This window comes from Cebus imitator, unplaced genomic scaffold (genome assembly GCF_001604975.1).
Source record: "Cebus imitator isolate Cc_AM_T3 unplaced genomic scaffold, Cebus_imitator-1.0 Scaffold68, whole genome shotgun sequence".
Classification (NCBI taxonomy): Eukaryota; Metazoa; Chordata; class Mammalia; order Primates; family Cebidae; genus Cebus; species Cebus imitator.
The window spans coordinates 6,525,907-6,538,360 of NW_016107383.1; the positions used below are offsets into that span (position 1 = coordinate 6,525,907).

General features: G+C 35.2%; 1 protein-coding gene across 1 annotated transcript in view; it reads right to left on the bottom strand.

Annotated features, from left to right (window-relative positions):
* Nucleotides 1-12,454, bottom strand: part of MRPL13 (mitochondrial ribosomal protein L13) — a 66,611-nt gene that overhangs the window by 46,778 nt on the left and 7,379 nt on the right. Inside the window, exon 3 of the mRNA XM_017530711.2 lies at nucleotides 4,884-4,977. Coding sequence (XP_017386200.1) covers nucleotides 4,884-4,977 — 94 coding nt within the window. The remainder of the gene's footprint in view (nucleotides 1-4,883; nucleotides 4,978-12,454) is intronic.

Sequence of the window (12,454 nt, forward strand, 5' to 3'; positions counted from 1 at the left end):
CCAGGAGCTGGTTTTTTGAAGATCAACAAAATAGATAGACTGCTAGCCAGACTAATAAAAAAAAAAGAGAGAAGAATCAAATAGATGCAATAAAAAATGATAAAGAGGATATCACCACTGATCTCACAGAAATACTAACTACCATCAGAGATTACTACAAACACTTCTATGCACATAAACCAGTAAATCTAGAAGAAATGGATAAATTCCTGGACACTTACACCCTCCCAAGACTAATCCAAGAAGAAGTTGTATCCCTGAATAGACCAATAACAAGGTCTGAAGTTGAGGCAGCAATTAATACCATACCAAGCAAAAAAAGTCCCAGGACCAGACGGGTTCACAGCTAAACTCTACAAGACGTGCAAAGAGGAGATGGTACTATTCCTTCTGAAATTATTCCAAACAATACAAAAAGAGGGAATCCTCCCTAACTCATTTTATGAGACCAACATCATCCTGATACCAAAACCTGGCAGAGACACAATTAAAAAAGACAATTTCAAGCCAATATCCATGATGAACATTGATGCAAAAATCTTCAATAAAATACTGACAAACCGAATCCAGCAGCACATCAAAAAGCTTATCCATCACAATCAAGTAGGCTTCATCCTGAGGATGCAAGGCTGGTTCAACATACACACATCTATAAACATAATCCATCACATAAACAGAACCAAAGACAAAAACCACATGATTATCTCAATAGATGCAGAGAAGGCCTCCCACAAAATTCAACAGCGCTTTATGCTAAAAAAAACTCTCAATAATCTAGGTATCAATGGAACGTATCTCAAAATAATAAAAGCTATTTACAACAAACCCACAGCCAATATCATACTGAATGGGCAAAAACTGGAAGCATTCCCTTTGAAAACTGGCACTAGACAAGGGTTCTCTCACCACTCCTATTCAACATGGTATTGGAAGCTCTGGCCAGAGCAATCAGGCAAGAAAAAGAAATAAAGGGTAATCAATTTGGAAAAGAGGAAATCAAATTGTCTCTATTTGCAGATGATGAATTGTATATTTAGAAGACCCCATCATCTCAGCCCAAAATTTCCTTAAGCCATAAGCGCCTTCAGCAAAGTCTCAAGATACAAAATCAATGTACGGCGAGATAACATTAGGAGAAATACCTGATGTAGGTGACGGGGGATGGATGGAGCAAACCACCATGGCATGTGTATACCTATGTAACAATCCTGCATGAGCTACACGTGTACCCCAGAATTTAAAAGCATTAAGAACATAAAAATCCAAAAAAAAAAACAAGACAGGCATGGGCAAAGATTTCATGATGAAGATAAAGATACAAAATGCAATTGCAACAAAAGCATAAATTGACAGATGGGATGTAATTAAACTAAAGAGCTTCTGCACAACAAAAGAAACTAACAGAGTAAACAGACACCTACAGAAGGGGAGAAAAGTTTTGCAATCTATGCATCTGGCAAAGTTCTAATATCCAGCATCATAAGGAACTTAAATTTACAAGAAGAAAAAAAAACACCATTAAAAAGTGGGCAAAGGACAGTGAAAGGCATGTTTCAAAAGAAGACATACATGTGGCCAACAATCATGAAAAAAGGTTCAATATCACTGATTATTACAGAAATGCAAATCAAAACCACAATGGGATGTCATCTCACACCAGTCAGAATGGCTATTATTAAAAAGCTAAAAAAAAAAAAAAAAAAAAAAAGCAGATGCTGGCAAGGCTGTAGAGAAAAAGGAATGCTTTTTTTACACTGCTGGTGGGAGTGTAAATTACTTCACCCATTGTGGAAGACAGTATGGAGATTCCTCAAAGTCCTACATAGACAGAACTACCATTCGACCCAGCAATCCCGTTACTAGGTACATACACTAAGGAATATAAATTGTTCTATTATGAAAGCACATTCACATGTATGTTCATTGCAGCACTATTTATTGTAACAATGACATGTAATTAACCTATATGCCCATCAATGGTAGACTGGACAAAGAAAATATGGTACATATATACCATGAAATACTACATAGCCATAAAAAAAAGAACAAGATCATGTCCTTTGCAGCAACATGGATGCAGCTGGAGGCCATTATTCTAAACTAACACAGGAACGGAATACAAAACACTGCATATTCTCTCTTATAAGTGGGAGCTCAATGATGAGAACACACGGACACAGAGGGAAACAACACACACTGGGGCCTATTGCAGGGTAGAGGGTGGGAGTAGAGAGAGGAAAATGACTAATGGGTACTGGACTTAATACCTGGTTGATGAAATAATCTGTATGACAAACCCCCATGATACAAGTTTACCTGTGTAACAAATCTGCACATGTACCCCTGAACTTAAAAGTTAAAAAAAAAACCCAAGAATTGAAACAACAAAATGTTTACGAGCGCTTTAGAAAAGCCAAAATTTTTATCGTAAAAAAACAGAACAAAGATCAAGTATCGTAAATCATTTTGTTCACTACTTAGTGACCAAAAATAATATTTACAAAAAGGTTCTCTGAAATTTTCTATTGAGCGAAAAAGGATATAAACATGAATATACAGGTATCCCTCTGCATCTGTGGAGGACTAATTCCAGGATCTCCTGCGGATACCAAACTCCAGGGATGTTCACGTCCCTGATATAAAACGATGTAGTAATTGCATGTAGCCTACACACACCCTCTCATATACTTTACATCATCTCTAGATTACTTATAATACCCAATATAATGTAAATGCTATGTAAATAGTTGTTATACTATATTGTTTAGGGAACAATGACAAGAAAAACATCTATACATGTTCAGTATTGATACAACTTAAAAAAAAAATTTATGGGCCGGGTGCAGTGCCTCACATCTATAATCACAGCACTTTGGGAGGCCAGGGCAGGCGGATCACCTCAGGTCAGGAGTTCAAGACCAGTCTGGCCAACATGGTGAAACCCCATCCCTACTAAAAATACAAAAATTAGTCGGACATGGTGGTGCATGCCTATAGTCCCAGCTACTCATTAGGCTGAGGCAGGAGAATCACTTGAACCTGGGAGGCAGAGGTTATAGTAATCCAAGATCGCACCACTACACTCCATCCTGGGTGACAGAGCAAGACTCCATCTCAAAGAACAAAACGAAATAAAACAAAAATTTTTATTTCCACAATGTGGAATCCATAGATATGGAGGGCTGACTATATATTAAAATATTAAGTCATGGGATTGGAGTGAATTTTACTTCCCTCTTTAAATGTCTCTACATTTTCTAAAATTAGTATGTCCTAAAAATTTGCAACTAGCAAGCTGAATTTTGAATATGTAATTGTTATATAGTATTATGAGCATAATAAAGTAGTATGTCCAAAGTGTAAGTGAAGAGTCAACAGAAAGCAAAAGCAATCAACTCTTTCAGTGATGGGGAAATAGAAAAGGTATCCCAGAAAATGTGACATCTGAGCCAATTTTTAATGAATAAATAGGAGAATTCCTCACTGTCAGGGGAACAACACATGCAAAGGCAGAAAGGAATGAAAAAGCAGTATGTTGTCTAAGAAGAACCATGAAGCAGCAGTGGAAACTGGTTTCCAATGACTAGCAAAGGAGTTTGAATTTTCATCTATCAATGAGAAAGCACTACTGACAGGGACACTACCAGCTGACGTATACATGATGGTAGCTGTTCACTACTGGCTGTGCTGTTATTTTCCTTCATTTGCAGTAATACTACAGATATTATTGCTATAGTAATTACCATAGCATTTGTGTCAATACTTCCTTTTATGCTTTTATCATGTTATGTTACTCTGACTTTTAATATTTCTTTCCCAATGACCTCTCAATTTTGTAGAACTTGGTTTATACACAGAGATTTGCCAATAGCTGAAATTACTAAAGACAGATGTAAATTTAAGTTATAAAAAGATTTCATGAATGCATTTTAAGGGGCGGAATGGGCAAAGGTGGAGTGGGCAAAGGCTGGCTCAAGGAAGCAAAAACTTTGCTCCAAATATTTAAGATGCACTTGGGCAAGAGATGGAAAGAATCAGATGGGAACATCAAACGCAAAAGTGCAGGTGGAAATAAAATAGTGATTTTGATCAAGAATAAAAGATCAACATTTCTAACCATAACTTGGGTAACAGTATAGAAAGTATGCTTAATTAAATGTGCACATGACCTGAAGCCATGGGCTAACTAATACGTTAGACGGTAAAATCAGGATCTTAAAAGGCTGGAGATAAAATTTAACATGGAGTAAACTTAAGGTCTTGCAATTGAATTAAAATACAACTAAAGCACACAGGAAGGAGGAGACATGATTCAACAGTATACCTGAAAAAGACTCAGGAGTTTTAGCTGACAGTAAACTCAAACATATAAATACTATGGCCTTGAAGAAAAGTTATATTGTGACAGAAGATTGCCTAACTGAAAGACAGAGGAAAGAGTCCCGTTGTATTCAGAAACCATCAGAACACGCCCAGGTGAGTGTATTTAATTAAGAGAGATACTGACAAATAAGATTTTATTTAGATAAGAGAGACCATTCCTTAAACATCTTGTTAGGTGTTCAGGATGGTTCTAAAAACAGCAGTAAGATGAATTACAGGAAGCAGAAACAAAGAAGTAAAAGAGTGACTAAAAAATGAAAATAATCTTGTTCACAGGTTATAAAAACATTTTGAGGATAAACAAATACTGTCAGGTAATAGTTATTTGGTATAGTTCTGTGGTTTTAAAAATGGAGTAAATTATATACATGGCATGAGTAAAATTAGTAATAAATGCTAATTTTTAAAAATACCTTTTTATCTTTTGAATAAGAACAACTGTTATTCTTAAAGTGATATATTTTAACTACCTACTTTTCCTGACAATGGCATTATCTTACCCAGTATGTGAGGAGTATACTTTTTGTTCCCATTTGTTTCCAGAAAATGCAATGTGTCTTGTGTTCATTATAACAACATGATCCCCACAGTCACCTAGATTTAAAAAGAAACAAGATTTTGTATGAAAAATCAAAACCTTAAGAAAAAGTGGCCTCGGTTATTTATAAAGCTTACCATAGTTCAAACAACATATTAAAAAAGAAAAAGCAAGTCACAGGGCAACATCAAAAATCCTTGAATAGATTTCTGTTACTTTTTAATATAACATCTAAGTACAGAGAGTTGGCTGGCCATTTGGAAAATCTCAACACTGGAAAGTAAAAGAAACTTAGTAAGAGTGCCAATAACAACAATACATCTTTTAAAGGCAAATTACTGTTATTCTTATTACTCTTCCAATTAATAATTACACTTCAGTAAAAATGTTTGTATTAAGTGCCTTTAAATGTCTGATATAAAATTTCCGTGAAAAAGAGCCGAGAAAATGAAAACAACATGTATATAGATATAAAAAAGTATGTTTTACCAATAGGTTAAATTGAAAACAAACATAAAATATTACAATTGATTATTATTCTTTGCAAATTTAGAGAATAGACTGGTATGATTTTACTAACTACTGTGAAAAGGTTTCTTTCCAACCATGTTTAACAACAGTAAATTTAAACTGCTACTCTCAACTATGACTATACACAAACATATTTGACAGGACAGATGACCTGAAAATCAAAATATGTGTTATCTGCATTCATTTTCTATCCCTAATATTGGCTGTTCATTTAAAAACAAACTAAAAAGTCAACATGTACATTTTCAAATGCCTTACTTACATGACAAAATCAAGTAATCAGAAACATTTATTATTCTACCAATAGAAAAAAATCAAGATATTCTAGAATCTCAAAAAACACTAAAAATAAGAAATACAAGTACAATATATATGAAAACTAAAGATTCTAAGATTCTATGCAGAGCTCTAAACTTGAATGGCAGAATTTCCAGAGACAGTCATAGTCTATGTAGGAAAAGAATAAAGAAAAAAAATAAAGCAAGTGGGTTTTCATCACTAGAGTGAAAGGAAATTCAGAGATAAGAATGAAGGTTTGCTGTTAGTAGATGGAAAAGAATAGTCTGACAGTATTTAATTAAATGACTGAAGTTGCTAAGAGTGACACCCTGTTGGCCTCTGAGGCAGTTGGGCAAATGCAGCAGAAGAGGAAATAAAGAAGGTGAGAAGACAACCGGACAGCCTCAGAAAAAGCTGAGATTACTTTAGCTCACATTCAGGCATTTACAGCAGAAAAGGTAAGGCCCATTAAGATGCAGTGATTTGCAAAGGCTCATGTACCAGGTTACCTAACACCTGGTGCAGGCTCTTTCCATAACATCTATTCGGAGGAAAAAAATGAATCTTCAAACTTTCCACTAAAATGGAATTTATTTTTAAATTGTTCAGTTTTAAATATAGGTAAAGCATCTTGAGCCACTCAAAAAATATTTATAGAGAGCAAAAAAGATCTTTTAAGGGGCATTAGACAGAATGCCACAAAACAACTGAAAATCGTCTTCTTCCAGTTCTAAGGCATGCACATCTAATCTGGGAAAAATTATGCCAAATCTCCAATAATTTAATTCCAAGAGGCATCTCTCTACTAACTCTAAATAAAAACTAATCAGCAATTAAATATATGCTTTTTCACTGTTAATTACATTAACACAAAAGTGAGTATTATTCTAAGACTAACCCTGGATATAGCACAACTGTTTCTAATTTTCTATTAAGTTAAATACATATAGTTTCATTTTATAATTTTCAATTTAAAAATGCTCATTTAATATATATGTACCAAATGTAAATATATCATAGCTCTAGTGCTTGATCAAGAGATGTTCTGGAGAGACATTACGTTGAAAAAAAAGATTCGTAAGCAATTTTTAGAAATAGGAATTGTGAGCTTATTTATAAAAATTCTAAATGTTCTTTACCACAACCAGATGGTAAAAAGAAGTGGTAGGTATAATGCTTTAAGGAGGCCATGATATCATTCACGAATCAATCACATATTCTTTTTTTTTTTTTTCCTTTTTGAGACAGAGTCTCACTCTGCTGCCAGGCTGGAGTGCAGTGGCACAATTTTGGATCACTGCAACCTCCGCCTCCTGGGTTCAAGCAATTCTCCTGCCTCAGCCTCCTGAGTAGCTGGGACTACAGGGATGCGCCACCACGCCCAGGTAATTTTTGTGTTTTTAGTAGAGACAGGGTTTCACCATGTTGGCCAGGATGGTCTCAATTTGTTGACATTGTGATCCCCCTGCCTTGGCCCCCCAAAGTGCTAGGATTACAGGCATGAACCACCATGCCCAGCTGATCATGTATTCTTTTCTGCTAAATTCTAAGATCTCAGAAGTCTTTCTCAGCAAACTGCTCACAGGTTATAGTTATTTTGCCATCTTTGTACTTCCCCATTTACCAACTCCCCAGTTAGAGATTCAAGGAGACCTAGAGTGTAGGATAACATTTTGTAGCCTTATTTACTAATTTTTCCAACACCACTGTCTAGACCAGGTAAGCCATGCTATTTAGGTTGGTGCAAAAGTAACTGCGGTTTTTGCCACTGAAATGGCAAACTCTACTTTGTTTAGTATTTGTATAATTTTATTGGTCCAAGCACCCTGCTGCAGACTCCTAATTATAGATCCTTCATATAGAGTTACCAAAGTAAGTGCTTAAAAAATTCCCTAGTGTTCATTTTTAACTATGTTTGAGATATTCAGATTCCATGCAAGGGCAGATTCAGATAGAAACACCAGTTCAGCTTGGTGGGAGTCTCCAGCTCTTCCAAATTTGCTTTACAATCCTTTTCCATTGATGAACAAATCCACTTGCTATGTATTACATACTTACTAATGCCAGGTACCATTCTTGATGCTGGGAATATAGCAATGAATGTAACTGAAAAACCTCTCTTCATTTTTTTAAACTTTTATTTTAGATTCAGGGGTAAATGTACAGGTTTGTTATATAGGTAATGCATGTCATGGAGGTTTAATATACAGATTATTTTGTCACCCAGGCAATAAGCATAGTACCTGATAGGCAGTTTTTTTGATCCTCACCCTCCTCCCACCCTCCACCCTCAAGTAGCTGTTTGTTGTTCCCCTCTTGCCCGTGAGTACCCAATGTTTAACTCCCACTTATGAGTGATAACAGGCAGTATTTGGTTTTCTGTTCCTGTGTCAGTTTACTTAGGATAGTGGCCTCTAGCTCCATCCATGTTGCTGCAAAGAACATGTTCTCATTTTTTAATGGCTGCATAGTATTCCAAGGTGTATATGCACCACATTTTCTTTATCCAGTCTACTACTGATGGGCACTTAGGTTGATGCCTATCTGTGTTATTATGAATAGGGCTAAAAGGAACAGATGTGCATGCTTTAAGTTCTTTCAGAAAGCACCAAATTGCTTTCCAGAATGGCTGAACTCATTTGCACTCCCACCAGCGGTGTATAAGCATGTCTTTTTCTCTTCAGCCTTGCCAACATCTGTTAGTTTTTGACCTTTTAATGATAGCCATCCTGACTGGTGTGAGATGGTATCTCATTGTAGTTTTGATTTACATTTCTCTAATGATCAATTTAGGCATTTTTTCACCAGCTGTTGACTGCATATATATCTTCTTTTGAAAAATGTCTCTTTATGTATGTCCTTTGCCCATTATTTAATGGGGTTGTATTTTGCTTCTAAATTTGTTTAGAGAAATTCTTGTTTTTAATAATTCTTATACTCTAGTTAAAAAGCCAGATAATAAACAAACAAATGGATATGCAATATGCCAGGAGCTGATGAATATGGAAAGATAAAGAGTAATAGGGTGGAGGGATTATTAATTGGTACAGGTTTTTCATGAACTTAAGTTTTCATTTCTCTGGGAGAATATCCAAGAGAAAACTGCTGTGCTCTATAGTAAGCTCATATCTAGTTTTAGAAGAAACTGCCATATTCTACTCCCGGGTTGCTGTAACCATGCTACATTTCTACCAGCAATGCATCTTCATCAGCATTTGTTGTTCCTATTTTTTATTTTAGCTATTTTGATAGTTGTGTAGTATTATCTCGCTGTGGTTTTAATTTGCACTTCCCTAATGGTCACTTACACTGAACATCTTTTCATGTGTTTATCTGTCATCTGTTCATGTATTCTGCCCATAGTCTAATTAGGTTGTTTGGTTTTTTACCGTTGAGTTTTGAAAGTTCTTTATACATTTTAGATATGTCTTTTGTTGATGATGTGGTTTGCAAATATTTCAGTCTATAGCTTGTTTTTTCCCTTTTATAGGGTTGAATCCTTCCTTATAATCTGTTTGCTTTAGCATAGTGATTTTTAAACTGCATGTGATTGAGTTATAGGCTTCTAAAAGAAGGTGACCCAAGGCACAAGAATCCAGGTTCTTCTTCCTTTAACTAGGACAGTCCTGCTTTTATTTATTGGATCTCCTTTAAGATTTAGTTTGAGAAATGTTTCAAAAATAGCTATTCCAAATTGGTGATAAACGATGAAGTTTGGCTTTGGCCTTCATGTTTGTTTATAAGTTTGGAAGGACAAATGTCTAAATGGCTACTTTAGTGTTACTTTTGGCATCCCTGAACCTGTACATAGCCAAGGTGATGAATGATCAAATAGGTTATCATAAAATCTGCTGAATGTATAGATACTGTATCATGTAACAAGGCATATTGTTTAATATACTGACAATATCAATATACTCACTTCTAAAGGAGATACATAGTTTAGATATAACCTGAAGCAAAAATCTCCTTCAGTGCTTTGTAGGATGATATTCTAGGAGTGAGGTGAAGTATAAATGTACAATTTAGATTGCAAAATTAAAATGCTGTGATATTAACATCTGAAATACATTTTTTACCCTTAACTGAATAGGAAGAGAGAAAAATATGTTAGCTAAGCAACTTTAAAAAGAACATCATAAACTTAGAAGGCAGAATACTACAGATTAAATTTAGATCATAAAGCTGATCTCTGTTGAATTGTTTGGTATGGTAGCATTCATGAACTGAGTGTAACTTTTATTTCATTCCAGGAAGAACAGAAACATTTTAACATAATCTAAAGATAATTTTAGCAAAGCTAAAGAAAGGTTTTCCTCTGTTTCCTTTAAATACTTCTGTAGTCCTCCTCAACAAACTAATCAGTTGGCAGTGAAAGGAGTAGAATCCGCATGGAGAGTAAGTCATATTCCACCAATCACCATGCATAACCTTTCTTCTGATTCATCAGAAACATATTCAAAAAGTTACTAAGTCTCAAATTCAAGAGGGCAGCTCTAATTAGAAGAAGGGATTCCTTTACTAGTTCTACAACCTTTCCACTATAGCCCACATTTTCCATAAAAAATAACCTTATAATGGAAAGTCGGTTTCCCTAACACTTCACAAACATCCATTTGACAAATAAGGTAGTTAAAATAGTGTATACATTATGTTCAGATACATTATTTGTTAATTTTTACAATCATTTCTAGAACTATGATCATCATCTGCAATATTATTTTTCTGGGAAACTATGTCAATTTTCAAAAAAATATGTTACTGATTATGAGCCCATAACATGTGCTCAATGAATGCTTATTAAACCAATAAATGTTAGAATGAACTCTTAAAACACAACATATTTATAAATTGAAAATTGCTTGCAATTTAAGTTTTGATTTTAGCGACATCTTGTGGACATGAGAAGTTTTGCTAATATGTTACATATTAAATACAGTGAAACATCCCCAGGCAAGGTGGCTCACATCTGTAATCCCGGCACTTTGGAGGCAGAGGTGAGTGGATAGCTTGAGCTCAGTAGTTTAAGACCGGCTTATGCAACATTGTAAAACCTCGTCTCTACAAAAACCACAAAAAAATTAGCTGGGCATGATGGTGCACGCCCATAGTCCCAGCTACCTGGGAGGCTGAGGTGGGAACATCACCTGAGCTCAGAAGGTGGAGGCTGCAGTGAGCTGTGATGGCCCCATTGCACTGCAGCCTGGGTGGCAGAGTAAGACTCTGTCTCAAAACTTAGTGAAACAAAAATGCAATTCGGTCTTTAAAAAGTAAGTTTCTACTTTCACAGAAACCTAATATGCAGCCACAACAACTCTTTTGGTATCCTAGCAGAATAACTATTCATCCATATGTAAGGTATGTTTTTGCAATGATGATCTGGGAAGCAGAACTTTGAGTGGACAGATAGTCCTATATTTGGAGATGGAAATTAGGTGACTGCTACTAATTGCACTTTCCCTCAAATTTTGCATTATTTGCATTTCTGCAAAGACAACCTAAGAGATCTCTTTTATTATCTTCTGATGCCATTGCTAAGGAAAAAAGAAGCAGGAAAACTCAGTACAAGTGGTTAAGAATCACCAGGCTGAAGTGGAAAGGGGAATTTCCTACATAGGGAGACAGGTGCATAAGTCTGAGTCCCAGTTCTACTTTAATATGGCTGAATAGCAATGAAATCCTGATTTTAGTTTACTTGACTGTCAATGAAGAGATGAGGTGGTTAAACAAAATATCTAAAGCCCTAAGGAATTAAACAACTCTACAGGTAATTCTATGACTATTTTTCTGGTCTGTCCAAAATTTTTTTTAAAGTAAACAGGTTTATAAGTGAAAGTTTAAGTCTCCTGATCACTATTTACTTTAAAAATACAGTTAATCTCATTATTCATAGATTCCATATTTACAAATTTGCCTACTTGTTAAAATTTATAAGTTACCCCAAAATCAATACTTGTAGTGCTTTTGCAGTCATTCATGGAAATGCTCAGAGTAGAAATAAATTTGAGTTACTTAATGTACATGTTCCCGGCTGAGACTGAACAAGGCAATGCTCTGCCTTTTTTCATCTCTCAAACAATAAACAAGCATCCTTTTCATTTTGCATGTAGTGGTACGTTTCTGACATCTGTGTACTTTTTCTTAGTGACTTCAGTGTTTGAAATATCCCCCAAGCTTAGTATACTGGAGTGCTATGTAGTGTTCCTAAATACAAGAAGTGTTCCTAAATATAAGGCTGTGATGTTACCTTATAGAGATAATATGTGTGTTAGATAAGCTTGTTCAGGTATGAGTTATAGTGCTGCTAGTCACGACTTCAGTGTTAAGATAGCTTTAAATAGAAACACATATAAAACAAGGTTATGTATTGATTGGTTGATGAAAATGCTGTGATCAGAGGTTCAGAAGAACCTAACTCTGTATTTCCCCCAGAAGCAATGGTTCAGTATCCACTAATCCAGTGTTCATAGGATAACTATAGGGAACAAGAACTGACTACTGACAAAACATCTGTATGAAAGTGTCATTCTACAAATTATTTCTGGCAAGTATCTATTACGGACCAGACATTGTACTGGGTGCTTGAAAAACAAAGATTAACAAGATAAACCTCAGATTCATATTCTATACTCACAGATTACAGAGTATGGGCTTATCTATAGATTCAATATTATCCCCATGAAGGTACTACTGATTTTCTTCACAGGATTGAAAAAAGAAAAA